The sequence below is a fragment of the Bubalus kerabau genome, chromosome 16 (assembly GCF_029407905.1).
Source record: "Bubalus kerabau isolate K-KA32 ecotype Philippines breed swamp buffalo chromosome 16, PCC_UOA_SB_1v2, whole genome shotgun sequence".
Lineage (NCBI taxonomy): Eukaryota > Metazoa > Chordata > Mammalia > Artiodactyla > Bovidae > Bubalus > Bubalus kerabau.
Window position 1 is genome coordinate 72,876,056 of NC_073639.1, and position 26,062 is coordinate 72,902,117.

The 26,062-nt window shown below is 56.6% G+C and overlaps 1 protein-coding gene across 3 annotated transcripts in view; it reads right to left on the bottom strand.

Annotated features, from left to right (window-relative positions):
- Nucleotides 1-447: 447 nt before the first annotated feature.
- ASCC2 (activating signal cointegrator 1 complex subunit 2) overlaps nt 448-26,062 on the bottom strand; it is a 36,533-nt gene continuing 10,918 nt past the window's right edge. For all 3 annotated transcript variants that reach the window (XM_055549820.1, XM_055549821.1, XM_055549822.1), the window contains 16 exons: nt 24,792-24,921; nt 20,243-20,310; nt 19,072-19,182; nt 18,093-18,205; nt 13,939-14,013; nt 13,401-13,508; nt 13,084-13,152; nt 12,688-12,762; nt 11,225-11,396; nt 9,732-9,946; nt 8,687-8,806; nt 3,481-3,574; nt 3,248-3,378; nt 2,616-2,715; nt 1,378-1,457; nt 448-987 (listed from right to left, as the gene is read on the bottom strand). In XM_055549820.1, coding sequence (XP_055405795.1) covers nt 816-987; nt 1,378-1,457; nt 2,616-2,715; nt 3,248-3,378; nt 3,481-3,574; nt 8,687-8,806; nt 9,732-9,946; nt 11,225-11,396; nt 12,688-12,762; nt 13,084-13,152; nt 13,401-13,508; nt 13,939-14,013; nt 18,093-18,205; nt 19,072-19,182; nt 20,243-20,310; nt 24,792-24,921 — 1,833 coding nt within the window. In that variant the 3' untranslated portion in view covers nt 448-815. The remainder of the gene's footprint in view (nt 988-1,377; nt 1,458-2,615; nt 2,716-3,247; nt 3,379-3,480; nt 3,575-8,686; nt 8,807-9,731; nt 9,947-11,224; nt 11,397-12,687; nt 12,763-13,083; nt 13,153-13,400; nt 13,509-13,938; nt 14,014-18,092; nt 18,206-19,071; nt 19,183-20,242; nt 20,311-24,791; nt 24,922-26,062) is intronic.

Here is a 26,062-nt window from a genome sequence, read left to right on the forward strand (position 1 = left end):
TGTGAAGGCCAGGGCTCAGCCTGCGTGTCCAATCCCTGGTCGCCCACCTCCCAGCTGTGGCCTGGGCAGCCACCTTTAGGTCTCAGTGCCTGGCCGCCCTCCCTGGCACTATGGGACTGGAAATTGTACCTGCCCACTCCCTAGGGTGGCGGCTGTGGGGGCTGCGTGAGCTCACGGTAGGGGCTGGACAGCAGGGCCTCACACTGGCCCCTCCTTCCACAGGCAGGGAGTGGAGGCTCAGAGAGCGGGGTGATGGTCTCCGGCCACACAGCGAGGTAGAGCAAGATCAGGAGGGCTTAAAGTGGGAGGCAAGCACGAAAGGCTGATGGACAGAGCACCGTCCTGCCCTCTTCCTCTCCTGATGGTGGCCATCGCTGGACTAGGACGGCGGGGCTGGGTGGGGGCTAGGGACGGGGAGGGGAAGAGGTCACAGGCCGGGCACGGATCCTTTCTTGAAAGGGTCAAAAATTTTATTCGAGGGCCTTTTTTGTTTTCTGTTTGTGAATATACAAGCTTCCCACTGTCCGGGAGAAAGCGAGGTGGTGTCTGGCTGCACAAGGTTTGGGAGGCTGGCCCTGGGGCTCCGTTCCCGTCCCTTCGCCTGCTCGCTGGCCTCGTGGTTCTTCGGCCGCGGGCTAAGGCACTGTGTGTTCTGCAGGAAGGCGCTCACGGCTGGCTGGTGGATGACGAATGAGGTGGCCTTCTCAGGGGCTGCGAAGCTGAGGCTGTCGAGGGGTAGACTTGAACTTGGGGCCCTGGCAGGGGGCCGACTGGCGAGGAGGCCCGGACCTCCCGCTGGTCCCGGCGCAGCGGTCTCACGATGGAATCATGCCTTTGCTTCTCTTGCGGTCGGCCATGGTCCTCCGGTTGTGGTTGGCTCGGGTGGCCTTGCTGGCTTCCTTCTTCCTGCGTTCCTGCATGGTCTCTCGGCTCTGCCCGTGGCCCCGGGGGCTGCCGGCCACCGCTGTGGAGCTGTCCTGCCGGTACCTGAGGGAGGAACAACCCACCCCCAGAAGAATCCATCAGCCAAAGGAGGTGGCCCTGACCAGAAGGGGAAGAGCCCGCTGCCTTCCTCCGAGATCCCCAGGAGCAGACACCAAGCTTGGGCCAAGACACCCCCGTGCCAGCTTGAGGTCGGAGGAGAAATGGAGTCTGCCACCCACTGGCTGTGTGACCTTTGGCAGATTACTTAACACGTCTGGGCCTCAGTTCCTTCATCTATAAAATAAGGACAATGACAAGACTAGCTACTTCCTAGATCTGTTGCCAGAGCAACATGTTAACACATGTAAAGCACTTGGGGGGGTGTGTGTGGGCTTCCTGGGTGGTGGGCTGGGGCTTCCCCTGCCCACCGATAATGGCGCCGTAAGCGCTCACCCCTTCCTGGCCAGGAAGGCCATGCGTCTGGCTTCCGCTTTCTCTCGCAGCACCGCAGGGTCCTGCACAAAGTGGTCGGGCTGTGGAGAAGAAGGGAGAAAAGATCACGAGCTGCCCCCTTTCCCGAAGCTGGGCTATATCTAGCCCCATCTTGGAGATGCCCCCCATGCCAGGAGCCGGGGGGCAGCCACAGCGCAGCAGGGCAATGCCCCAGAACCCGGCTGGTTGTTCTGGTCCAAGGTCTCCACCTGAAGCCCCCTCCTCTGACCCTTGGCCTTCCTTGTGCCCATTCGCGGCAGAGGTGGCTGACAGGTGGTCACAGCCGGAGCCGGATGATGACAAGGGGGACTGAAGGGGTAGGCCAGGAGTGGGACCTCTAGAGACCACAGGGAGCCTGGAACCCAGCAGAGCCGCCCGGACACTGGCGCTTCCCCTCGCTGGCACCAAGGCTGGGGGAGACCGGGACCCAAGGACCACAGACAGACTGTGGAGGCCTGGGCTGTGTCAAAAACACAACACAACAAGGGGAATCAGTAATCTGTGGAAACGGCAGGATTTGACATAAAAACCTGGGCTGACCCCTTGCCTGGAAGGAGGGAATGCTCTGGAAGGTCCAGGCCTCCGCCCTGCCGAGGAGCCCCCGGGCAGGGGTGCCTGCTGGCCCAGGCCTCAGTGCCCATCAGGCCCTGCCACTCACTGACGTTGGCGGCCCGGCCCCGGACACAACTGAACCTGTCACCCTGGTGGGAGGACGCTGTGGCGGGGTTGGGGAGGGAAGGATCCAGGCCTCCAGGCTGCAGCCCTGCTCACCCCGAGCAGTGTGGCTCTCATCTGTTTTTCATGAGGCATTAAGATTTCAGTAGAAGAAAAAGTTTAGTGGCTAAAAAATAGAAAATGTTCAAACCCATCATCACAGATGACCTTGGGCTCTAACGCCTCTCTGATGTCAAGAACTGCCAATCTGGGCATGGAGGCTGGCCCCCAGGTTCCTGGGCCTAATGAACCCAGCAGCTCAAAGGCCTAGCCTCTGATCCTTCCCCTGGGCCCTTGAGGGGCCTCGGAAGAGGCTTCTAAGCCGACAGCTCTTCAAGCAGACATCCTGGGCTCAAAGGGACCCCCTTTCCGGGCAGTGATGCTGAGGATGCCTCAGGGCCAGGCTCTGGGAAGTGGGGTGCAGCCCCTGGCTCACCCCTCAGAACTGTACCCTCCCCTCCACCTGCTAGTTGTCAACCAGGTACCTTGGGGGCTTCAACTGTAGCCTCCTCCTCCTCTTCCTCCTCGTCCTCCTGCCCTTCACCGGGCACTCTGGTTCTCAGCACCTGAGGGATGGTGAAGGGCCTGAGGGTTGAGACAGAAAGGGAGATCAAAGACTAGATTAAACCTGGAGAGTGGAGCCTCCAAGGGAGGAGGGGGTCCTGCTGAGAGGGCCCACCAGGACTGGAAACCAAAGCGCCTTTGAAGTCAGCTTTGCTCCCGCCCTTGGACTCTGTGTGGGTACCAAGGTCTGAGGTGTGGGCTTCGGGGAGGCTGAGCTGAGTCCTGGGGCAGGGGTGGTCTCCAGTCCTCTCTTGTCAGGGCGGCACTGCCTTTACTGGGGGAACTGGGGAACCTCCCTAAGATCCCACTGGGGAAAGTTTTCTGCAGTTAAGAAGAAAAATGGAAAACTGCACGAGACCCAGTTGATGGCTCCTCACTCAGGGTGGGCTGGACCAACCGGCCAGGGGGCTGGCTAGGGGCTGGAGGGAGCACTGGACCAGGAGTAGGGAGGCTGGGGTTCAGGCCCCGGTTTGGTCACTGACTTGCTCGCGAGATCTGTATAAACCAGAGGCTGGGGGAGGGCCGCCCACACCCCCGACGTCGACAGCCTCACCTGCGGCTGATGAGCTCGTCATCCGAGTCAGCATCGTTGGCGCCCACCTGGTTGCCATCGTATGTGTCGTCGTACTCATCCTCGTAGTCGTCCCCGCGGTAGGGCGAGCCCTCCCCGGGCTGCAGCGGCACCTGCGACGGCCGAAGCGTGGGTCCGCGGGGCCCGGGCTGGCGGCCGGGACGCCTACCCCACGCCCGCCCCGCCCCGCCCCTCCCCTCGCCAGCCCCGCCCACCTCCTCCACCACCACGCTGTACTGCTCATAGCGCTGCCGCTGCGCCTGCACCTCCCGCTTGTCGTTCAGCAGGCTCCGCGCGCTCTCTTCCTTCCTGACGTCGAGAGGGAACAGCGGGGAGACACGAAGGAAAACCATCAGGCTTCGAGGGCAGCGGGAGGGGGCCGTAGCGCGAGGGTCCAGGCAGACCACCGCTCACTTCTCCCGCCTCTGGCCGCCGCATACTGAGATCAAGCACCGGCGGGGGGCGGGGGGCTCACCGTCCAGCCACTTCCGAGGCCCCCCTCCCCAAGGAGCAGCTGTTAGAGTGTAACACCTGTCCCCCCCTTTCAGCCGGGAGACTCCCCTTCCAGGCGTCCACCCTGGAGAAACGTCGGCCCCCGGCGCAGAGAGGTCTAATTGGGGATTTTCTTTTCAGCACTGTGTGTAACAATGAAAAACGAGAGCAACTCATGTCCATCATGGCCCAAGGACAGGGGCCACATGACGCTGGGTGGCAGTTCTCAAGAGCGACAATTTGTGCTGATGGAGACAGAATTCTAAGACATCCTCCAGGGGAAAAAAGCAAGCGCAGAGAAACACACAGTGTGATCTCATCTGTGTGAAAAGCAGAGAGCAGACCAGACCTGTCCTCTCCTGCGAGGACGTCCTTATCTATGCCCAGGAATAGAGACAGAGGGCTGGTAGGGCCCCACCCCCAACCTGGGCTGCTCTGAGGAGGGGCCTGGGGTCACCGGAATCATTTCAAAGGAACAAAACCTGAAGAAACAGCAAACCCACGGGTGGCTTTCATAATCAGCTTGGGGAGCCCCAGCCCCTCCCTCTCACCCCGCTTTTCAGCCCAGGGACCCTGTCTGGCCTGCGGTTCAATCTCCCATGTCAGATGGCACGGCGAGAAAAGTCTGGAAGTTTGACTCCCGTCCTGTCACAGGGGAGGCCAGTCGGGGGCGGGGAGGAACATGTTTGGGAACACAGCGAGCTGCAGCACAGCCGCGGGGACTCGGGACTCTGGACTCGAGGCTTTGCAAATCTGTAGAAGAACCTGGTTTGTCGGACACACAGGCCTGTGCAGTGTAGTTTCTAGCCCTGCAGGGGAAAGTCAACATGAGGTGCCAGGCAAGAAAATCCAGCTTAGCTGTGAAACCGGGCCTCTGGAATGTATCAGGGGTAGGGGGAAAAAAAAAGAAGAGGCACAAAGCCCGCAGCGTCCATAAAAATCTTCTATTAACAGGCTTTTAGTGCAGGGAGGGCCAGGCGCCTGAGTCTGGCGGGCTGTGTCTGGCCTGGGAGCCTGGGGCAGATCAGAACTGGGGTCGCCAGCACGGTGGGTTAGGACCTGCTTCCTTCAACTTTTTTTTAGTTTTCTGTTTTTATTTGGTTGCGCTGGGTCTTAGTTGCAACATGTGGTATCTAGTTCTCTGACCAAGGATCGAACCCAGGCCCCCTGCATTGGGAGCACAGAGTCTTAGCCACTGGACCACCAGGGAAGGCCCCCTTCAACAGTTTTTAATAAGGGGTTACTATGAGCTGGGCTGGGGAGAGATTCAGAAGAGTTAAGATCTGGATTTGCCCTCATGGAACTCAGTCTAGTGGCAAAGAGCAGAAGTGTGCTAGATGAAGGCACATACGTTCTGGAAACACAAGGAAAGTAGAAATGGATGGGGGTGCAGGGGGCTGAGTCAGGGGGTCGGGGGAGGCGCTGGAGAAGGAGTCTTGGAAGCTCCGTGATGTGGAGATGTTTGGTCTGGACCAGGGAACCATCTCGGGCCACAGGAATCTGTCACCTCATGCCAGAAGAGGGAGCCTGTGACCGTGGCCTCGGCCCTTAGCAGGCACTCTCTCTGCCAAGCTGAGGGGTGGAGAGGAGAGAGGCAGAGAGGAAGTGAAGGGGCCAAGCTCGTTCAGGTGGAGCTTTCAGGTGAAAGCGCACCCATTCAATCAACAGAGGCTTCCTGAGGTCCTGCCAGGTGCCGGGCCCCGCGCTGGGCCAGGGGACCCAGGATGAATGAGCACTGTCACATTCTCTCTGCCCCATCCCACGGCCCCTGGTCCACCCGGTCCCCAGTGCGGACAGAGGGAGGTTCTTTCACACTGCGTGGCCTCTGGTTATGTGGCTCCCCGGTAGGACCACAGAGAAGGCTGGCAAAGTGCCCCTGCCTCAGCTGGGTCCTAGGAGAGGACACAGGTAAGGACAGGGTACCTCGTCCAGGAAGGCTCTGGGCCCATGACCTCATATGAAGCCAGAGAAGGAAAGAAAGAAAGAAAGGGGCAAAAGCAGCCAGGAGCAGACACACCCGAGGGCCAGGTCAGCCAAGACGCGGGAGCGCCAGAGCCTGTCTGGAGCAGGGCGCGTCCTCTGCCTCCCTCAAGTCCAGGTACATGCGGGCTCCCCTGAGGCTCAACCACCTTTCTCCTCCTCACCTCCTCCAGCCTGTCCTTCAAGATTGGCCCTCAAATTGGCCCTTAGAGGGGTGACACTCTCCTTTGAATTTCTAAAGGGTCTGCAGAGACAGTAAAGCCCTCATATTCCAGGTGAGGAATCAGGGAATCCAGAGAGGCCAAGTAACCCTCCCAAGGTCACACAGCTTCCACCAGCATAGTCGGGGCCAGAATATAGGTCTCCTGACTCAAGTCTGCTCGGCTATTTCCTGAGCGGTGTGATCACAGGCCGGCCCCTTATCCTTGCTGAGACTTGATCTTGCCTCCAGGGATGATGCAAGGATGAAATCAGATGATGCCCAGAAGTGGACCTGGCACCTGCTGAGCTTCACAAAGGAAATCCAGTCCTTCTGACTACAGGACTTGTCAGAGCCTTTAATGGGCTAAGGTGCTCTGTGACTCTCCAGTGAGGCACACAGGGTGCCTAAGCATTTTTGGCAACAGAACTAATCTGAAAGAGAATGCCTTATATTCTGGGGCACCACTGTGGAAAGGAGTCAGGGGACCCCGCGTTACCCTCACCGCCTCCTTCCCTAGCTACGATACACCTGCAGCACGTGTGCTTAGCGCCGACCTAACAAGCCCCTCACCTCACCCCCATTCCTAGCAGCTCCTCGTTTTGCTCAGGCCCTTCCTCTCCCCTCTTCTCCAGGAGCGCTGGAGCCCAGATCCCCAGTGAGACGTGAGGAGGCTTGGGGGGCCGCTGGGAAAGGTCTCCTGGTCTCTAAGAGAGGTGCAGAAAGACTTGACCCTGACTTCCTGGTGGCCTGGTCATTTCTGGACGTCACACTGCGGCCACCCAGGGGCCACGAGAAAGCAAGATGCAGCCTTGAAGACGTGCCTGCACCACAGGTCAACCGTGCTCAACTGCCCTACCCTGCGCCCGCCTGTCCCACACAGGGACAGAGTTCCTCATTTCTTGAGCCATTTAGGGCTCAAGTATCTGGTTTAACGAAGCACATACGTTTTAACTTGAGGGTGATCTGCCTTGTGCTGCTTGATTTCTCACGTGTTCTGTGAAGACAGGGCCTAGGCCCTAAGCTCCCCGCCCTGCCCACATCAGGACGGGTGACCCCACTGAGGCCTGTACGTGCACCTCCCAGCACCTCTGCACTCTGTCGCATCTTGATTGATGGTCTAAGTCATTCCCAACGTCTCTGTGCCATGGGAGGGCGAGGCCTGGGTGCCCCGTTCCCCGTGGGAGGGCGAGGCCTGGGTGCCCCGTTCCCCGTGTCTCCCAGTGTGTCGAGCACAGGATCTGGCCATAGTCAATCACTTAATAAATATTTGCTGAGTGGATAAATAAATAATGCGCATATGAACAGAGCCCCTGCCTCTCTGTAAACCCCAACCCCTGGGCTGCCCAGCACGAGGCCAGGAAACGTCTGCCGCGGTTTCTGCCTCGACAGCCCTCGCCACGTGCCCCTCTCCTGCAGCAGGGCCTGGAAGGGCGGCCACTGAGGCGGGACAACATGGCCAGCCCTGGATCTGGGGATGTCGCAACGTGCGTGACTAAGCAGTTTGCAATAGCTTCCTGTCCAGCCAGCCAGATGGCTTTAGAGTTGCTCTGTGCCAGGTCCCTGAGCCCTCAGACAGCCACTCTACCAGCGCTGGACGGTCCTGGGAGCAGGGAACAGCTTGTGCTTCTAGCACTGGGGCTCCTGTCCCAAGAATTGGACAGGGCCCTCTCCCCTCTCTGCCCCTCACTGCCTCCATCTACGTGATAAGCGAGAAGGCGCACTGGACTTGCCCAGTGGCCCCCAACTTTGTAGATTCCATGAAATGGTTCCATTAACACTGCAGGGCTGGCACCGGGCTGTCAGCATCTGATCCTGCCACCATGCCATGGGGCTGCTGACTCTCAGTCCCTCCAAGGGGTCCCGAATCCAAAGCCAGGGGATCCTTCCAGAACATACACTGTACTGGTGAAGGGGACCCTTGCCATGCTCCCCATGGCCTTGGGGCCACCGCCCCTGCTGTTCGGTCCGCCTGGAAAGCTTCTCCTGCCCGCTCTGCACAACTGACCCTCCCTCGTCCTTCCACCGTCCGCCCCAAGGCATTGTCTCCGAGAAGCCTTTCTGCCTGAACTAAAGCCCCAACTAGAGGCTTGGGAGTCTGCGCGCCTCCACCTTGGAGAATCTGTTTCATCTGTGAGTTCACGGGGCTTGTTTGCCAAGCTGATCAGTACAAACGCCACGTGGGCAGGGGCTGTGTCTGTTCCACCCCCCACCATGTCCCCAGCACCTCATAAATCCAGGGCCTAGAAGCACCAGGCAAATATTTGTTGAATAAATGAATAAATCATGAATGGACTTTTCAATGCCAAAAAAGTACGAAAGACATAGAGCAAAAATAAGTAGAAAGGCCTTCAAATGTAATATACTCATTTGGGCAGAGGCCTTCGTTCTCCCGTTGTGTCCCTGGGTGGAGAGGCGCCAGTCAGGGAGCACCGCTGAGGAGCACTCACCAGCTCTCCCACCCGGGGACTCCTCCTAACATGGGACAAGGGAAGAGGGGCTGGTTTGGCCCTGCTGGCCTTTTGCTGTCAAGGAGGACTCACTAACTCTGCGCACAGGGTTGGAGCCTAAAGCCAGACTGTTAGAGGCCCGGAGCCCGGCTGCAGGGAGCATACTTATCTGGGGTATGGGGGAGCCCCAGGCGGAAGCTCTGTGATCACTTCCATCAAGATGATGGCCCTGGGTTTCTCTCGTCCTCTCTGCACTTGCAGAGTTGGGGTTTTTGGGGCCCCACGGCCCACCGGACTCACCTCCTGCCCTTGTGCACCCGGCTCAGGTCCACCGAGTCCCTGCTGAACACATCAAACTCGTCATTCTGGAAGACGTTGTGACGAGACGTCAGCAGGGGCGTCGGGTCTGGCTTCACCTGTCTGGGGGGTGGCACAGAAATCCATTTCGGGGGGATGCTCCCGCTCCCACATGCGGTCCGTCAGAGCCTCCACTCCCCAGCAACAGCCACACCTGGGACACAGGCTAAAAACCTGCCCAAGCCTGCCCTGGCCTGGGAAGGTGGCCACCCTGCACACGTGCCACTCACACAGGTGTGTTCCCGACAGCCCTGCAAGACAGAGGTCACTTGAGCTGGGTTTTTTTTCTTTTTGCCTCGGTGCCTTCACTGTAAAATGGGCACATGGAGGCTGAGGAGTTGGTTCAAAGGCAGAGCTAGCTTTATTCACTCATTCATTCAACAAACAACATTTATTCATGGAAGAAACATCCATTTACACTCATTCCTGTTGCCCCTGGGGGCTTCAGGGAAGCAGTGGGCCCAACTCAGGAAGGGTGGGTGTGGGGGAATTCCCTGATAGTCAAAGGGTTGGGACTCCACACTCTCACTGCCAAGGGTCCTGGTTCAATCCCTGCTCAGGGAACCAAGATACTACAAGCTGCGGTCAAAAAAGCCCCAAAAAACAAAGGAAAAGAAGCATGGGTATGAAGGAAGTGAGAAGCTTGGCTGTGCTCCCTCAGTGACCAGGCAGGCAGCAACATCAGAGCTCAGAGGGCTGTAACCCCTCAGTCGCCCCCCGTACCCCATCTCCCAGGAGGTGGAGCAGGGAGGCCCAGCGGTGCCCACTCTGCGCTGCAGGGGGCATGTGAGGACCTCTGGGGGCCTGAGGTTTCTGTTTCCCCAAAGAGGACGTCAGCTTCCGTGGCTGGGAACTGCCACTGTGGGGAAGTACCGAGTACGGGACACAGGAGAAAGAGGAGTGGGAGGCAGAGGAGATGGCAAGGGCCCTGACGAGGACCCCGGGGCAGTCTGGGCACCGCGAGCTTCCTCCCACCCACTGCTCCTACCTGTCCAGGCCGCGGTCCAGTTGGCCGAGGGCGGGGGCCAGCCGCCCTTCCAGGATGTTGTTGATCACCTGCTCGGGGTCGTAGCTGTAGTGCTCCAGGCAGGCCAGGATGAAGCCCTCGCCGAGGTCCGGCAGCAGGTCCTTCACTTGGGAGATGAGCGAGTCCAGCTCCACACCGCACACAGTGGGGCCCGGGGCTGCAGCCGCCCCCAGGCACTGCGGAAGAGACAGAGGGGATGCCTGGGCTGGGCCGGGGACAAGTCCCAAACAGCACTGGTCTCGGAGTCAGGCGACCTGGTCTGAGTCCCAGCCCTGCCCCTCCTGGCTGAGGGACCTTAGCCAAGTCTCTTAAGTCTCTCTGAGCCTCCATGTCCTCCTGTGTGAAGGGTGAGCTACGGCTTAACAGCTGAGCTGCTGCTTCTGGCTGTGTGACCTTGGGCAGGGCACTTAACCTCTCTGAACCTCAGTTTCCTCCTCATAAAGCCCCCAGACTACACCTACTTCATGGGGTTGTTTTCAAATGGTTCAAAGAGACGATACACAAAAAGTGCAGCACCCAGAACCTGGTGTGGACGAGGCTGTCCACAAGCGGCCGTGGCTTCTGGGAGCCAGCTCCTTTCCCCCTCTGACAGCCTGACGACTGAGGTCGGAGGGGAACAGCAACCGCTGGAGCTGGCTGATGTGGAGAAGTGCCCCTTTGGCTCGGAATGGGTTAATTTTTTCAGCTTTTCAATTAAGGAAATTCACAAATCAAAAAAACAATAATAAAACTCCTCTGTGTCTGAGGCAAGAAGCCAAATGGGGAAAAGGTTGTGGGGAGGGAACCACCAATCTCCAAGGGCCTGGGACAGTGGGCATGGGGCCTGGGGCCTAACAGAAGGACAGCAGCGTCTGGCAGCGGGGCACGGGGGCCGATCACTCACTCCTCGCGGCAGCTCTGAGCACCCACGTGGAGACAGGGACCCTGCCACCCCCCCTTTACAGGGGAGGAACCAGGGCTCACGTGAGGGACATGCCTAAGGGCTCAGAGCTGGCAGGTGGCAGAATCAGGGTACACCCCTGAGCGGCCTGACCCCAGAGACTGTGTCATCTTAATCCCCACGTCACGCTGCCTCCCGACACGCAGGAGAGAGCGCTGGGTCAGCGGCCAATCAGGAGGATCACAGAGGTGGCGATGCTGGGCTCTGGCCACGTCCGGAGCGACAGCACCAGCTCCGCGGCTTCCCCTGTTCAGAGGTGCGCGCCGATGGAGAGCTCATGTGGAAAAAGCTCCCGTGCTTCACCTTGTGGGGGGAACTGAGGACCTGACGGCTAAGCGCCTTGCCTTGCCTACCTCACAGGCCGTCCAGCTCGCCCTCGGCTCAGAACCCTCGAAGGGCAGCGTGGAGCAGGCTGGCGGCTCAGAAGCTGTCAACCCCAAAACAAACCCTTTTCCTCGCAGGAACACAGAAGGGAGGTCTCCCGCTGCCCTGGCCAGTCCCATCCATCACACACCTCCTCCTCCTGGGGGAGTGAGGACGGCCCGCTGAGCACCTCTGCCTCCTCCCCGATCCCGTTAGGGTTCTCGGCTGTGGCTGAGTCTCTGGCACCCGTGGCTTTTTTCCGGTCCACCCCTTCCCAGGCACTCTCCACCGCCTGGAGGATGTAGGTGGTCCGTGTCTCGTCCCTGGGAGGACGGGTTAAGGAGTCTCTCTTCACAGCCCTCTCTCCACCCCTCACTGCATGGCTGAGGCTAGGGGCTGCCTGGGCTGCACCCCACGGGCACCACGGGCTCCTGGGCTGCCTGGGGAAACGGGCCAGCCCATGGCCGCACGAGCCTCAAAACCCAGTACCCACGCTCAGCAGAGAGCAGCTCTGCGTAAGGGCAGGGCCAGGGTCTGGCAGTCGGGGGTCCTGGGACAAGGACCCCCCAGTAGGAGGGCCCGGCGGGGGCACTGCCACCAGGCATCCTGTGCAACCCGTTGTGGGCTTTCTGCAAAAGCTGGGGGCCCAGAGGGTGTCCCTGAGGCCGGACTGAGCAACCTACCCCAGCTGTCCAAATGGCCCGCAGGCCCATTCCTCCCGGCCCCTTGTCCCTCTCCAGTACCCCGGGGGCTGCCAAGTCAGACGCTGGGTAGTTGCTCTAGACTCTTTCACTCTACTTTCTTAAAAAAAAAAAAAAAAAATTAATTAATTAGGCTCTGCCAGGTCTTAGTTGCAGCACTCGGGATCTTTGGTCTTTAGTTACCGTGTGTGGGATCTAGCTCCCTGACCAGGGATCGAACCTGGGTCCCCTGCATTGGGACCACGGAGTCTTAACCACTGGGCCACCAGGCAAGTCCCTCCCTCAGGCTGCTTCTAACCCAAGCGCCCACCACCCGAAGTCTGAGACTGACAAGGTCAACCTCCGCTTCACATCCTTCCAGGTCTCCCAGCACCTGCAGGGCTCACCCCAAACTCCTCAGCAAGGGCCACCCCAGGGCTCATCTGCCACGGCCAAACCCAGCCCCCACCAGACCCCTGCACCTCAGCGCCTGCAGGCTGCACACAACGTCTGTGGGCTCAACACTGTGCCCCGGGGAACACTTAGTTCAGGGCTGGCCATCTCCTATTCCTTGCGCTACTCTCAACTTGGGTTTCGCTTCTGTATGGCACCCCCTCCTCCCCTTGACTCCCCTGCCTCTGAGTGACACTCTCGCTGCCTGTTTACTTATCTGTCTCCCATCCTGCGTGAGGTCCCCGAGGGCAGGGCTGAGTCCCTCTTGGTCACACAGGCCCAGACGCTCAGCAAAGACCAGGGAAAGGAGGGCTATGTGTACCCTGAGGATCAGAGCAGTCTTCTCCCAAAACAGGGAAAGCTGGCTCCCACGTGTTCTGGGGCTAAACGGTCCTTCCACATCTCTGGGTCCAATCCGGTCAGGACCCAGGACCCAGGACCCAGAGCCGGGCCCACCCCGGGGGCCGCGGTGGAAGGATACAGGGCGGAGGAGGCCTGCTCCAGAAGGCTGACATCATCGGCCACGGGGAAGAGTGCATCGTAGTCCCGCAGGAACCTGGAGGGGGGCGGGAGTCAGAGGTGTGGTGCCGCGGGGTGTGGGGGAGCGGGAGTCAGAAGGGTGGTGTGGCAGGAGGGGGGCGGGAGTCAGAGAGGCGGTGCGGAGGCGGGGGCGGGAGTCAGAGGGGTGATGAGGCGGGGGCGGGACTTAGGGTAGCGGGGACACCAGGCTGGTTTGCCACTCCCCGTGTCTGCTGCCCAACCACAAACACCAAAAGCTTAGCTCGTGGTGAGCACAAGGCAGGGGCTCTATTACGGAAGGCTTCTCCTGGGGCTGGTGGGAGGACCGGGTGCCCTCCCGCTGCTACTCCCAGCTCACCTCTTCTCCTGCAGCAAGGAGCTGAAGATCTGAAGGAAGTCTTCGATGAAGCCCTGAATGTTGTCACAGCTGGAACGGGACACAGAGAAGAGGATGAGCTCACTCCCTGCAGACAGGCTTGGCTCCTTCCCCACCCGCCCCACCCCTCTGCGGCCTCCCTCTGCCACTCGAGGAAAGAGGCATTCTTCCCGGTTTCCCATCTTTGCTGGGCAACCCTGGGGCAGGGGAGGGAGCCCTGTGCAATGAGGCCAGCGCCCCGGCGGGGCTTGGGGAGGGGGCTCTCCTGCCTGGGTGGGCAGAGGATCCCAAACGCCCACCTGTTTTCCAGGACTGGGAGGAGGCAGGTCTGATTCAGGAGGATGTGGAGAATCTCCAGTAGCTTCTTCTTGGAATGGGAGAGCCTCTGCCACAGATCACCTAGCAGCCTTGGAGGCCAGAGAGAAAGAAAAGTAGATCTGAGAGGCAGAAAGGCGCCAGGGGAGCTTCTTCACAGCCTTTGCAGGTGCCCCCCACCCCACCCTCCATCCCTGGAGGGCTGAGAAAGCCTCAGTTCGCTGCTGATAGCAGCTGGCAAAGGGCGACAGGCTCTGAGAGGCTGGCTGGTTCCAGGGCCACCTGTCAGCTCAGATGGTGGCTCAGGAACCAGAGGGTTCATAAGAGTCTGGAGCAACAGCTGAGGGGGAAAGGCTTCCTTGCTGCCAGGAGGCTGCTAGGTAGGGAGGGAAGCACTAGCTGAATTTGCGGGGCCTCTCGTCCCTGGCCCTTGACCCTTGACATAGAGAAGGGGGTGCCGATGCCCAGGATGGGTGGGCTGGGGCTCTCCCACAACAGCCCTCAGTTTTGTCCCCGCCTCACTTGCTGTCTTCAAGCCTCCTCTTCTTAATTGCAGACTCCAGTTCGGGAATGGCTATTTCGTAAAAGGAAGCTAGCCTGCAATGACACACACAGGGTAAAAGGCTGGATTAGTTCAGAAATCTCACACTTAGAAAAATCAAAGCACGCTCAAGGGAGCAGGAGGGCACATTTCTTCCTGCCAGGTTGTCCCCAAGACAAGTTTCTCCCTCAGCCTGGATTGCTCCCCTGTGGCTGGTCCTAGGAATAGCCTGGTGGGCAGTGACCTGGAGCTCGCCCCCTGCTCAGATGGGAATCCAAGATCCAGAGGGGCTCGTTCTCACAGAGCAATGAGCAGGCCACCTAGGACGCAGCAAGCTTTGAGGAATAGGTACAAGGTGACTTTCTTCTTGCTCAGAAACTGCCAGCAGCTCCCTACCTCCTATGATATCAGAGTGAAACTCCTCTCTCTGGTGCATCTGTACCCGGTACAGCCCAGCCAAGCTGGCTTCTCACCTCAGTAACCTTACAGCCACCTGTCCTCAACTCAGACTTAAACTCTCCATCCCCTAAATTAGGAGATTGAGATTAACATATACATACTATTACACGTGAAAGAGGTAACTAATAATGACCTACTGTACAGCACAGGGAGCCCTACCCAATGTTCTGTAACAACCTATATGAGAAAAGAATCTGAAAAAGAATGGACACACTTATATTTTGTTGTTGTTGTTTAGTTGCTAAGTTGTCCGACTCTTTGCGACCCCATGGCCCATTGCCTGCCAGGCTCCTCTGTCCATGGGATTTTCCAGGCAAGAATACTGGAGTGGGTTGCAATTTCCTTCTCCAGGAAATCTTCCCAACCACTTGTGTCTCCTTCATTGGCAGGCAGATTCTTCCCTGCTGAGCCACCAGGGAAGCCTATATATATATATGTATGTATGTATATGTATGTGTGTGTGTGTGTGTGTGTATGTGTATATATATATGTATGTGTATGTATATATATCTGATTCACTTTGCTGTACACTTGACACTAACAGACCACTGTAAATCAACTATACTCCAATAAAAAAAAAGCACACAAAACCCAACTCTCCATCCTAGCCACATGTTTCCTGACCATAAGCTCACCCTGTGACCTTTCCTCTCTGGAACCAGACACACAGCACTCAGAAGATGCTGTTCTTACACCTTAAAATGCAGCTACCTCTCTTCATGGCGTAAGTCTATCTCTGAACATCTTAAGTTCCCAAAGCCAGAAAAGCAGCTGATTTCCTAGGACTGAGCTGAATCTGCAGCAGCAGATGTAATGTACCCCGTAAATATTCGTCTGTCGATCGCTGGCTCCTGGCAACTTTTTCCTGGTGTGGGGCTGTCCGTAGACATGGGTAGGCAGGCCAAAAGAGGCGGGGCTTTTGAGGCCCACAGCGTGGCACCCAGAAGACAGAGAGGACAGTCTGGCTCAAACAGAGGCAGGCGTTGCCATGATACACTGCTGGTGAAAGGGTAAATTGAAACAGCCCCTGTGGAGGGTGATTTGGCGAAATCCGTGAAAATTTCAAATGCATGTACCATCTGTTCCTGCAATTCTACTTCTAGGAATTTATTCCTCAGATATAGTTGTAAAGGTACACAATGACCTAGGTGCAAAGTTAGCCTTCATGGCAATGTTTTTTTTTTGGTAATAGCAAACAGTTGGAAAAAACCTAAAGTGCCATCTCTGGGGTCTGGGGTCCCCCACAATGGAGTTCTACACAGAGATACCAAAGACTGAAGGGGGTTCATGCACAGATATGCATTAAATTTAAAAGTAAAATGCCTACAGTACATATAGCATTCATAATATACCAGTATGTATGCCTGCACAGTCATGTTCAACTCTGCAATCGCAGGAACTGTAGCCTGCCAGGCTCCTCTGTCCATGGGATTTTTCAGGCAAGACGCTGGAGTGGATTGCCATTTCCTCCTCCAGGGGATCTTCCTGACCCAGGGATTTAGCCCGCATCTCCTGAGTTTCTGGCACTGGCAGGTGGATTCTTTACCACTGAGTCATCTGGGATGCCCAATATGCCAGTATATGAAATATTAAAAAGAGGGTGGAGGTAGATAATGTGTTTATTTGCTTATATGTGCATATTTACATGCATGTCTTTGGAAAATTCCACAAAAAAACTAACCCAATGGTTGTGTGTGAGGAACAGAAGTGGAGAAGGGGGAGAGGGAGACTTTTCAAATGTGTGTTTTATACACCCTGTGAATATATTATTGGTTCATAAAATTAAAGGACAGAAAGAGAGGAAGGCGGAGAAGGCTGCTCAGAGAGCTTAGCTGGGGGTGCTTGGTGAGGCACCCCGCCTGGAGCCCGGGGGCCACGGCCTCCGCTCAGCGCCTTCCTGCCTCCAGCACAGAAAGAGAGGAAGGCGGAGAAGGCTGCTCAGAGAGCTTAGCTGGGGGTGCTTGGTGAGGCACCTGCCTGGAGCCCGGGGGCCACGGCCTCCGCGCGGCGCCTTGCTGCCTCCAGCACAGTTGGAACCGGCTGAGCCGGCCTCAGGCTACATGTGGGTCTGAGGCAGCATCTCTTGCCAAAGGCAGGGTCACTCGCAGTCAAGTGTTTTCCTTTCTTGCTCCTCACCCTGAGGTGGCTGGAGCTGTGGCCCTGCCTCCAGGGGTGGTTGTTGTTCAGTCCCTAAGTCGAGTCCGACTGTTTGTGACCCCATGGACTGCAGCACACCAGGCTCCCCTGTCCTTCACCGTCTCCTGGAGTTTACTCAAACTCATGTCCATTGTGATGCCTTCCAGGTACCTCTTGGGAAACTCAGCTCTTCCGGCAAGGACCCTCCCACCATCTCCAGAGACCCTTTCCAAGGCCATCTGTGCCCCATTTGGGAAGATGCTTTCGCAAAATGGGAAAGTGCTCATGGTGAATGAAAATAAGCCTAAGAACAGCCTGATTGTTCAGAGTGATTTTCATTTCCTACCTCTGGGGAGTTCCCAGGTTTCCAGTTTGCCATGAGGTAAATACCTTTTAAAAAATTGTGACAACATTTTTAAAAGTCCTATCCCCACCCTTTTCTTCTGGGGACAGTGTGGATTGGCGCTTTTTTCTAACATTCTCCGGGAGGCTGAGCAATCCTCACGTCTGATTTTCAAGAGCTCAGGGGACTCGGTGGGCTCAGGGCGCCAGCTGCCATCTCTGGCACGTGTCTGCGCTAGATAAATGTTTTGTGGACTAGCTGGGCAAATGACCCAATGGACAGAGGGCTGGGGGGATGGAGTTGGATAGCTCCCAGAATGGTGGGGGGAGATGCCTGGCAAGAACAGCTGGAGGCCACTGAGAGCAGGACAGGCCCCCAACCCCCACAGTTGCCGGGCAACAAGCCAGTTACCAGCTCCCGTCCCGGCACCCCTTTCTCACTGCCCAAGGAACGGATGCCCACGTGGCTAAGTGGGCAAAGAGGGCCTTTCTCCCTCCCCTGTATCCCCCTCCTGGTCTTTCTCCATCACAGCAGGATCTTTCTATGACTTCTTTGGATAGAAGCCTCCAGGGTCCCTCCTGCCTCCACGATAAAGGCCCCACTCCCTGCCAACACACAGCAGACAGCAGGTCTGACTTCCCTGGGGCCACATCTTGTGGTCGCCTGCTCCCCAAGCCCACTCCCCCACTCACACCCCCCATCATACTGCACTGCTCGGCTTTCTCCACCATCTGGGCCACCGCAGGCTTTCTCTGCCAGGCAGGTTGCTGTTCATTCTTAAGTTCTCATCTAAGTGTCACCCTGAAATCGTCTCTTATTCCTCCAGACAGAGCAGTGTTCCCTCGTCTGCATTCCTGGTGCGGCCCCACCAGCTGGCCCCATGTGGACGCACCTCTGCTCGCGTGTGCGCCTCCCCACACTGGAGGCCGAAATCCGTAGCCTGAGCCTCCTCAGCCTCTGGCACTCCCGTGCCCACCCATGCTGGGGGCTCTGCAGCAGACTGGGTCTGAACGGAAACTGCCCCACCCTTGGCTGGCGTTTTTCTCCCTCCCCTCCCCTGCTCTTAGCCCCTCCAGTAAAAGTCATTCTCAAATGCAGCCTCCACGCAGGTGGGTGCTGGAAGAGGGGGCCCGGCAGGTTCTGAGCGTCCAGTAAATACTGGCTGAATGTGGATGTGAATAACTGCAACCGCTGTACCTGTAACAGAAGTCGTGTTTCTGGAAGGTCGGACAAGCCAGAGGGAAGATGTCCAGAAAGGCCCAGAGGGTGGTGCACGTGTCACAAAGGTAGAGGACGGCGTCCTTTAACTCCTGTCAGGCAGAGGAAAAACACCGCATTAGTCTCCCCCAGGGACAGCCCTGCAGAGGGTCTGAGGCAAAGCGGACAGAGCCCAGGGTCCCCCTCGGGTCCGCCTGCCGCAGCTCCAGAGGACGCATGCCCAGGGAGGTCTAGGGTGACCTCTCGCTCCAGGTTAATACGATTCTTTCTTTGAAGCTGAAGGAGAACCCATCCCTGAATCTGAGAACAGTGCCGGAGGTCCCACACAGAAATTACACCCCAGGGAGGCCAGGACACCCAGCCCCCACGCGCCGTCGGGTCTGGAGAACGTGTTGGACTCCCTGATTCTCCCAACAACTCAAACAAAAGGCTGGGCCGCAGGTCAGATCTCCACTTTACAGATAAGGGAACTTATCTGAGGTTCACGGGGCAACATGCCCTGTTCCCACGGCACTCGCTGTGCCCTTTTCTGGAATGCTTGTTTAAGGCCTGCTTTCCCACGACCGCGCAAGCTTCAGGAGGGCAGCCCACCGCACCCTCGCCCCTGCTCTAACTCCCGTGCTAACACAGGCGTCTGCTTCTGTAACCACTTGGGCCTCACAGCCCAGCCTGGGGGCCTGGCATGTGCTGGGGGCTCCTCGGGGCATGCTGGTGCCATGGATGAATGGCCCCATGAGTAATGCACCCAAGAACCCGTCCAGCTGAACTAAGCGAAGGCTAAACCTCCATGCTGTTCCCTCCGCAACTCCATAAATGAAGCGAGAAAGCCTGCTGAAATGTCCTAAAGCCTGTGTGACGGGACGACCTGCCTGCGGGGTGGGGTGAGGGGCTGTGAGCAGGGGGGAAGCTCCAGGCCTTCTCTTGGCCAGAAAGAAGCCGGGCTGAAGGGCAAGCTCACCGGGAGAGGCATGTCGCTGGGGGTGAGCCGGCCTCTCTCCTCGAGCTTCTGGGGTGTGGCGCTGGCCCCGTCCCCACGCAGACCGCAGTGCTGGAGGATATTGCTGAAGACCTGTGAACACAAGAGGTGACTCTCTCACATCCTATTGAACCGGCAGCGGGGACCCCCGTCCTGCAGTGAGGGACTGGTGACCCCAACACTGCCTTGGAATCTTCAGGATATATGCCGGTGTCCCTGGGACACCAGGTGAGACAGTGACCTTCTCAGTGACCATCTCAGAATGGAAGCTGTGTCAAAAGGGAATCATGGGGACATCCTTCCCACGGGACTGTGGTGAGGATGATGACGAAATGTATGTAAACCCTGTGGATGTGACCCGGATCGGCTGGACAAGTGTATGGGGATGGATATTTAAGAGATACAGTCAGCAACATGTATTTTTGGATGCCCAGGGCAAGGCGATTTATAGGAACTGTACTGAACAAAAGACAAATCAATAGTGAGGGGAAAACAGAGCCCATTGTGGGTTGCACCACGTTTAAGCTGGAGGAGGAAATGGCAACCCACTCCAGTATTCTTGCCTAGGAAATCCCATGGACAGAGTCTGAGCCTGGTGGGCTACAGTCCATGGTGTTGCAAAGAGTCGGACATGACTTAGCAACTGAGCACCACATTTAAGTACACTACCAGTAAAATTCTAGGAGGTACTGTGAACAGTGCTTATCTCCTGGTGGCCGGATTACGGAGGAAGATTAACCTTCTTCTACTTATTTATTTATTTTTTGGAATTTTCCAAAGTTTCTACAATGAGCATTATTTCATAAAAATGATTCTATGAGGCTTTAGAGCTCAGACTTGAGAAACGTACAGGGGTATCCTCAGGGGCAGATAGCTGTTGACAGACAACACAGAATGCACCCCAAGCTCCTTCCATATGAGTGCTGGACGGCCCTTAGATTTCAGTCCTGTTCGAGAGGGGAAAGGACAAATTTGAAGGAATGAAGTGAGGGGGACAGAACACAGCGATGGTCTCGGGATGTGTCTGGTGTGGAGAGGCGGGGAGAGTTCTCCCAGACTCTTGCAGGAAAGAAGAGCAACATCTCCAGGTAGGAAAAGGGCCTGCCTGCCCCCATCCCCCCACCCTCCCCAAGGCAGGGCGAAGAGCTGGTACCTGAAGGATGGTGGGCATGGTTTCGTCCAGGTCATTGTAGTAACTTGGCTGCTGGATAAAGATGTTCCCTGAAAAGAGAAGAGAAAGGTAGAAATTGGGGAAAGACGTGGGGGTGGACAGGATGGAAGACAAGTTCCACATGGCTGCCAGCATGTTCTGTGACCTTTCGCCCCTCTCCTGAGCTTGCCTGCACCAGAGCAGTCCTGGCCCCGGGCCCTGCTGGCACAGAGCTCTGGCCCAGCCTAGAAACTTCCCCAGGGTGAGGGAAGGGCCTCGCCTCAGTACAATTTAACCTTTTAAGCACCTCTGCCGTGGTGAATTACGTAAAAGACCCACCCGCCCTGGTCAAACCAGCTCACCCTGCCGTCCCTGGGGAATGATCACACTTGGGCACCGTGCCTTGTATGACTGTGTTGGCTTTGTAAATGGGAATGAGTCATCCAGGAAAGCTAGGAGACGTGATCTCTTTGGCCAAGAAACCTGGGTGCTACAGTCCAGGGGTCCTGCAAGGCCAATTCTGGAGAAATTCTCTAGAAAATCTCTCACCCTCTGCTTTTGAACCTGCTGGCCATACACAGCCCTCCTCCACGGTGAGAGAGAAGCTGGCCAAAGACCTTGGGGGGAGGTTTACCACACACGTGCAGTTATTCCCAGAAAACGAAGCCCCTCCCCAAGTGTGCGTTGCTGTTGAGTCGCTCAGTCATGCAATCCCATGGACTGTAGCCCTCCAGGCTCCTCTGTCCATGGGATTTCCCAGGCAAGAATACTGGAGTGGGTTGCCATTCCCTTCTCCAGGGGATCTTCCTGCCCCAGGGATCGAACCCCTGTCTCCTGCGTTGCTGGCGGACCCTTTACCATAGAGCCGCCAGGGAAGTCCCGAGTGTTTACTGCTGCCGTGAGTGTGGTGGTTAGAGTACACGGTCACTGGGACAGAAACCAAGTGTTCCGGCTGCCCAACGCGGAGGGGGAGAGGATCACTGCTCGTGAGGGGCAGGACTGTGCAAAATGGCACCGCCTCAAAAAGGGGCCTGGCTTCCTCATCCCACTGTGATCCTGGCACCGAAGGCTGGCTGGCTGTCAGGACGTTCTGAGTCCTAGGTGTCCTCTGTCCTTGGGCGGGGCTGTCCTTGGCTGCCTTCAACATAACCCTGCAGCCCTCAACCCATCCTGGAGGGCTTGAAAATGAATGAGATCAGAGGCCATATGGGGCTGGGTGAGTAAGTGAGTCACTAGGTGGCTGGACTTTCTCTAAATGCTTTTCTGCAGGCCACTTGGTCCTGGGATTCCAGAAAGTGTTACTGGCAGGAGCTTGCTTGGTGTCTCCCACTCCAGATGGGTGCTGACCCCTCAGCCTGTGAAGGAAGTTCTCCCTGACCATCTGCGCCCACCTCCTGCTCCTGACGAGCAGGGAGTGAGTGACTGAGCTGTCTTCCTCTGCTCTTCCTCATTGAACCTTCCTAGCAACATCCTGAAGGTCAAGTTCAAACTCCTGACCGTGGCATGAAGGGCCTGCAAGATCTGGCTTCTACTGGCATCTCCCGCCACCCTCTCCCATCCCTTGAATTGCATTCTTCCCTCACACCATCCTCAGCCTCACAGAATGAAACTGCCCCTCCCCTCTGCCTGCAGTGACCTCCCAGCGCCGAGTCCACCAGAAGGCAGGTGTCCCAGTTGTCGGGAGCAGGCCTCCTCCCACAATCCCCAGGCCACACGGTGGTGCCCACCACACCCGGAGTGCTAGGCATGGGGGAAGGCACTGTCTCAGGATCCTCCTCACTCTGAGGCCTGAGTAACAGGGATGCTCTATGAGCGTCAAAATAGATCACATTTCACAGTCTACCCTTGGGCTCTTTGGAGCCTCTTTCTTCTCCTTTATCTGATCCCAATGACAGGGAAGATCTGACTTTTGATCTCCTAAAGAAATAATTAAAAAGCCAAAGCAATGGCACCTGTCCTCAGACTGAAGTAGTTCAGAAACCCAGGGTGGATGCGAGGTATGGCTAAAGAGACCAGGGCTATCCTCTGCAGGGTCAAGGTCTCACAGCCTAACTGAAAGGCCCAGCTTTCACAATTACACTCACTGATTCACAACACCAGCCTTGGGGTTAAAAATAAAAGTGGGAGGTGGGGACAGGGGCCTGGGCTTCTGCCCGAAGGACAGTTGGCCAGTTCCTGTGCTCCGCCCCCTGTCTCCTTTGTCAACCCTCTTCTTCCAGCTGATTTGCCTTGCTCAAGAGCTTCTGGGGCAGAGAAAGCAGAGGCTGCCCTACACTGTGTCTCCTGTCTTCTGCTCAAGGGGTTGGGAAGAGAGCTAATGCATGTGTTGGAGGGTGTGGAGAAGGGGCCTGCAGACTGACAGGCAGACAGACAGACACGCACGCAATCAGAAGGGGCGCCTGATGCCTGATCCTGCCATCTTGTCTGTGAACCAGCTTCCGTGAGCCAAAGACAGTGCTTCCCTTGGTAAACTGATTTCAGATTCTTAATCTGGGGATGAGAACATTCTTAAACAGCTCAAAATCTATGAGGGGCTATGTCTTCCTGGAGACAAGCTTTCGTCTGATTCTCAGAGGAGTCAAGTGACCCGAAAGATTGGAACCCCGGCAGCAGGCGGAGCTCTCTTGCTCCAGCCTCACCTGTCTGCCGCCAGACGGCCTCTTCTCCTGGATCCTTGGAGCGGTTGACGGCCTCCAGACCCAACGCTGACCTTGCCTCTACTCACAGCACACACCCCCTGCCTCCTGCTTCCCGACCCCAGTTCACTCCCTCCAGCCGACCTCATGAAGCCCCATCGACTCTCCTCTCGGATGTCCTTTTCCACCCAGGCTCTCCCCTTCCAGCCCACGCTGAAGCCCGGCCTCCTCCATGGCCTCCTATCACCACCCTCCCCACCTGCACGCTGCCAGATTGACCGTGTCAGCAGATGGCTCCCCGCCCTGCTCCGTGCCCCCAGAGGCTCCCACGGCCTCATCACAATACGAGCTCACACTTACCAAGTGTCTGTAACTTGCCAGGCTCTGTGCTGCGCCCCACCTCATATTCACAACCTACAACCATCCTACAGGCTGGATGGATCATCAGTCTTCCCTTTCTTCAGATGAGAAGACTCAGGCTTAGAGCGGCCAACTGCCCGAGTCAAAGGGACACAGCCCAGAATACAGCTGTGGACTGGGGAGTTCGACTCCAGGGCCTTCCCTTTTAGCCACCGAGCAATGTACCCTTCCTCAGGTCCCTGGCTCGGAGCTCTCCCCACACCCCCAACCATCTGATGCCAGCTTCTTCCCCTGACCCCACGCTCCCTCCCAGAATGCCCTGCTCCAACTAGACTGGCCTGATAATTGTTTCTCTAACCGTGCTGCTTCTGTGTACACACCCCATCCTCTCATTCTAGAGTATAATTATTAAGGGTCTTTTCCCTTAACTGATGATCAGGCCAATGATTAGACCTGAATGAGAAACCAGAGATTGTGCCAGTGAAAAAGCTGGATGTGAAATTTCATATGCATTAGGCCCTAAATACATTTTTCAAAAATACGCAGAGAAAAGACTAGAAGGGAATAATCACCAAATGATCGTCTCTGGGGGTGGGGGTGGGGCACGAATTTGATAACTGCTTTCCTGCTTCTTTATACTCTTCCAGAATTTTCTAAATTAACCTATATTACCTTTATCACTGGGGTTAGAGGGGAAAGGGAGGAAGGAAACCATTTCAAGGGGTGACCGAGCTCTGTAACTGGGCATTAGGAAGACCGTCTCCTACAGTCTCAGGGTGAGGAGGGCTGACGGAGTGTCCAGGGTGACCAGCTGGGCCAGTTGCCACAAGTTCCTCTTCCAAGGCAAACCCCTGGGGCCACTGTCCCCTCTGGAGCTTCCCAACAAAGCTTCTGCGTGAACCTTCCAGCACCCGCGCCTCCCGACAGGCTCCAACTGCTGATGTCCGTCCCTCCACAACCCCAGGGGATTCCTTCTAACCCCTGGCCCTGTCCATTCGCAGAAGCAACTCAAATCTCAACATTTCTGAGGTGGCCATGTCACCCGTAAGGCGGGGAGTGACTGAGGCCCAGAGTGTGAGCCTCAGGCCCACGTGACTTCAACCCCAGCTTGGCCACTCATCAGTCATGACCCTGCAGGCAAGTCCCGAACATTCGACCTCAGTTTCCTTAACCGTAAATGGGGGTGGCACCGCTAACGTCACAGGGCGGCTGCGAGGATCGCCTGAGGGGACACGGGGGGGCGTGGGCGGAGTCACCAGTGCATACTCAGGCAGACGGTTAGCTGTCACCGCGGAAGCCAACGCCCCCCTCCTTGGGCCAGGACACCCAGCCTGACGCTGGGGCTCCGAGATCCTGGAGGAGCTCTCTTCTGCCCTTGTCTGTCGCCCCTCCCCCACAGCCACTGAGTCACGTCTTTCGGAGCTGACACACACATCTGGTAGGTCACTTCCAAGCACCGCCCGGTGCTATTGCTCTGATCCCCCTGTGGACACGTGGGAGTCATCTCTGCACCACCCACGCCCCACCCCAGGCCCTGGGCCCCACATCCTACTCACCTATCATCTTTTGCAGCAGCGGAGAGTTGCCTTTTCCAAAAAGCACGCAGAGGTCCAGGATCTTTGGGATGTCGAACAGGAAGTTGTTGTAGAGGATTTCTCCGAAAGCAGAGGGTGAAATGAAGTGATCCTAAGGAACAGCAAAGAGAGGATGAGCGACCTCCCTAAACACGTGCATGGCAGTGTAATAGCAGGCTCACAGGAAATAACCTTCGGGTCCATTGAGGGGGCCTCGCTAATAGAAGCAGCTCCGTCCACACCAAGGATGCGTCCAAGCCAAGGGGACTGACCTGGAGCGACAGTCACTCACCCTAACGTAAAACAAAGCAGACGCTCCCTATGAAACACATCAGCTGGGGATTCATTCTAAAGTTATTTACAGGTAAACTACCATGATGTCTGGGACTGCTTTAAAATACTCCAAGACTGGACTTCCCTGGTAGTCCAGAGGTTGAAACTCTGCGCTCCCAATGGAGGGAGGCTCAGGTTCCATCCCTGGTCAGGGAACTAAGATCCTGCATGCCACATGGCACAGCTTCAAAAGGACAAAAATAAAATACTCCAAGAAAAACAGAAAACTCAGTGGGGGAGAGAAAACAAGATAGGCAAGATGCTAACTGTTGAAGCCAGGTAATGGGCACGTGGGAGTCATGAAACTTTTGTGTATATTTAACAGTTTCCATGCTAACAAGCTAAAAAAACAGAAAAGATACTATTTTTAAAGTAAATATGTGGGCACCACACACACAGAGACACAAACTCATTGAAAGGAAAAAAGTTCCCTGAAGGAACAGGCACCTTAACAGTGGTTATTTTGAGGGAAGGAAATTTTGTGGGCGACTCTCACTATCTGCAAAATATTTTTGTTACATTTGTTTAAGGGCAGCATTATTATTTTTAAAATTTGGGGGAAGGACTTCCCTGGCAGTCCAGTCAGTGGCTAGGACTCCACACTTCCACTGCAGGGAGCAAAGTTTCAATCCCTGGTTGGGGAACAGCCTGATTGCACATGCCACACGATTTGGCCAAATAAATAAATAAAATTAACAAAAATAAACCCGGGGTGGGGGAGTAAAGGCTTTTAGAAAGCACATCCAAGGTCTTCTAAAAAAAATCAGAATCGATGCTTCGCCCTCTGACGCGCAAGGAAAGGCAGAGTCACGCGTCCCTGGCACAGGGCCCTCGGCTCCCCAGTGATGGAAACACTGGGTATAGCGCAGGCGACCTGGCGGCTCAGAGGACGAGGGAGGTGGCACAGGCTTCTTCCCCAG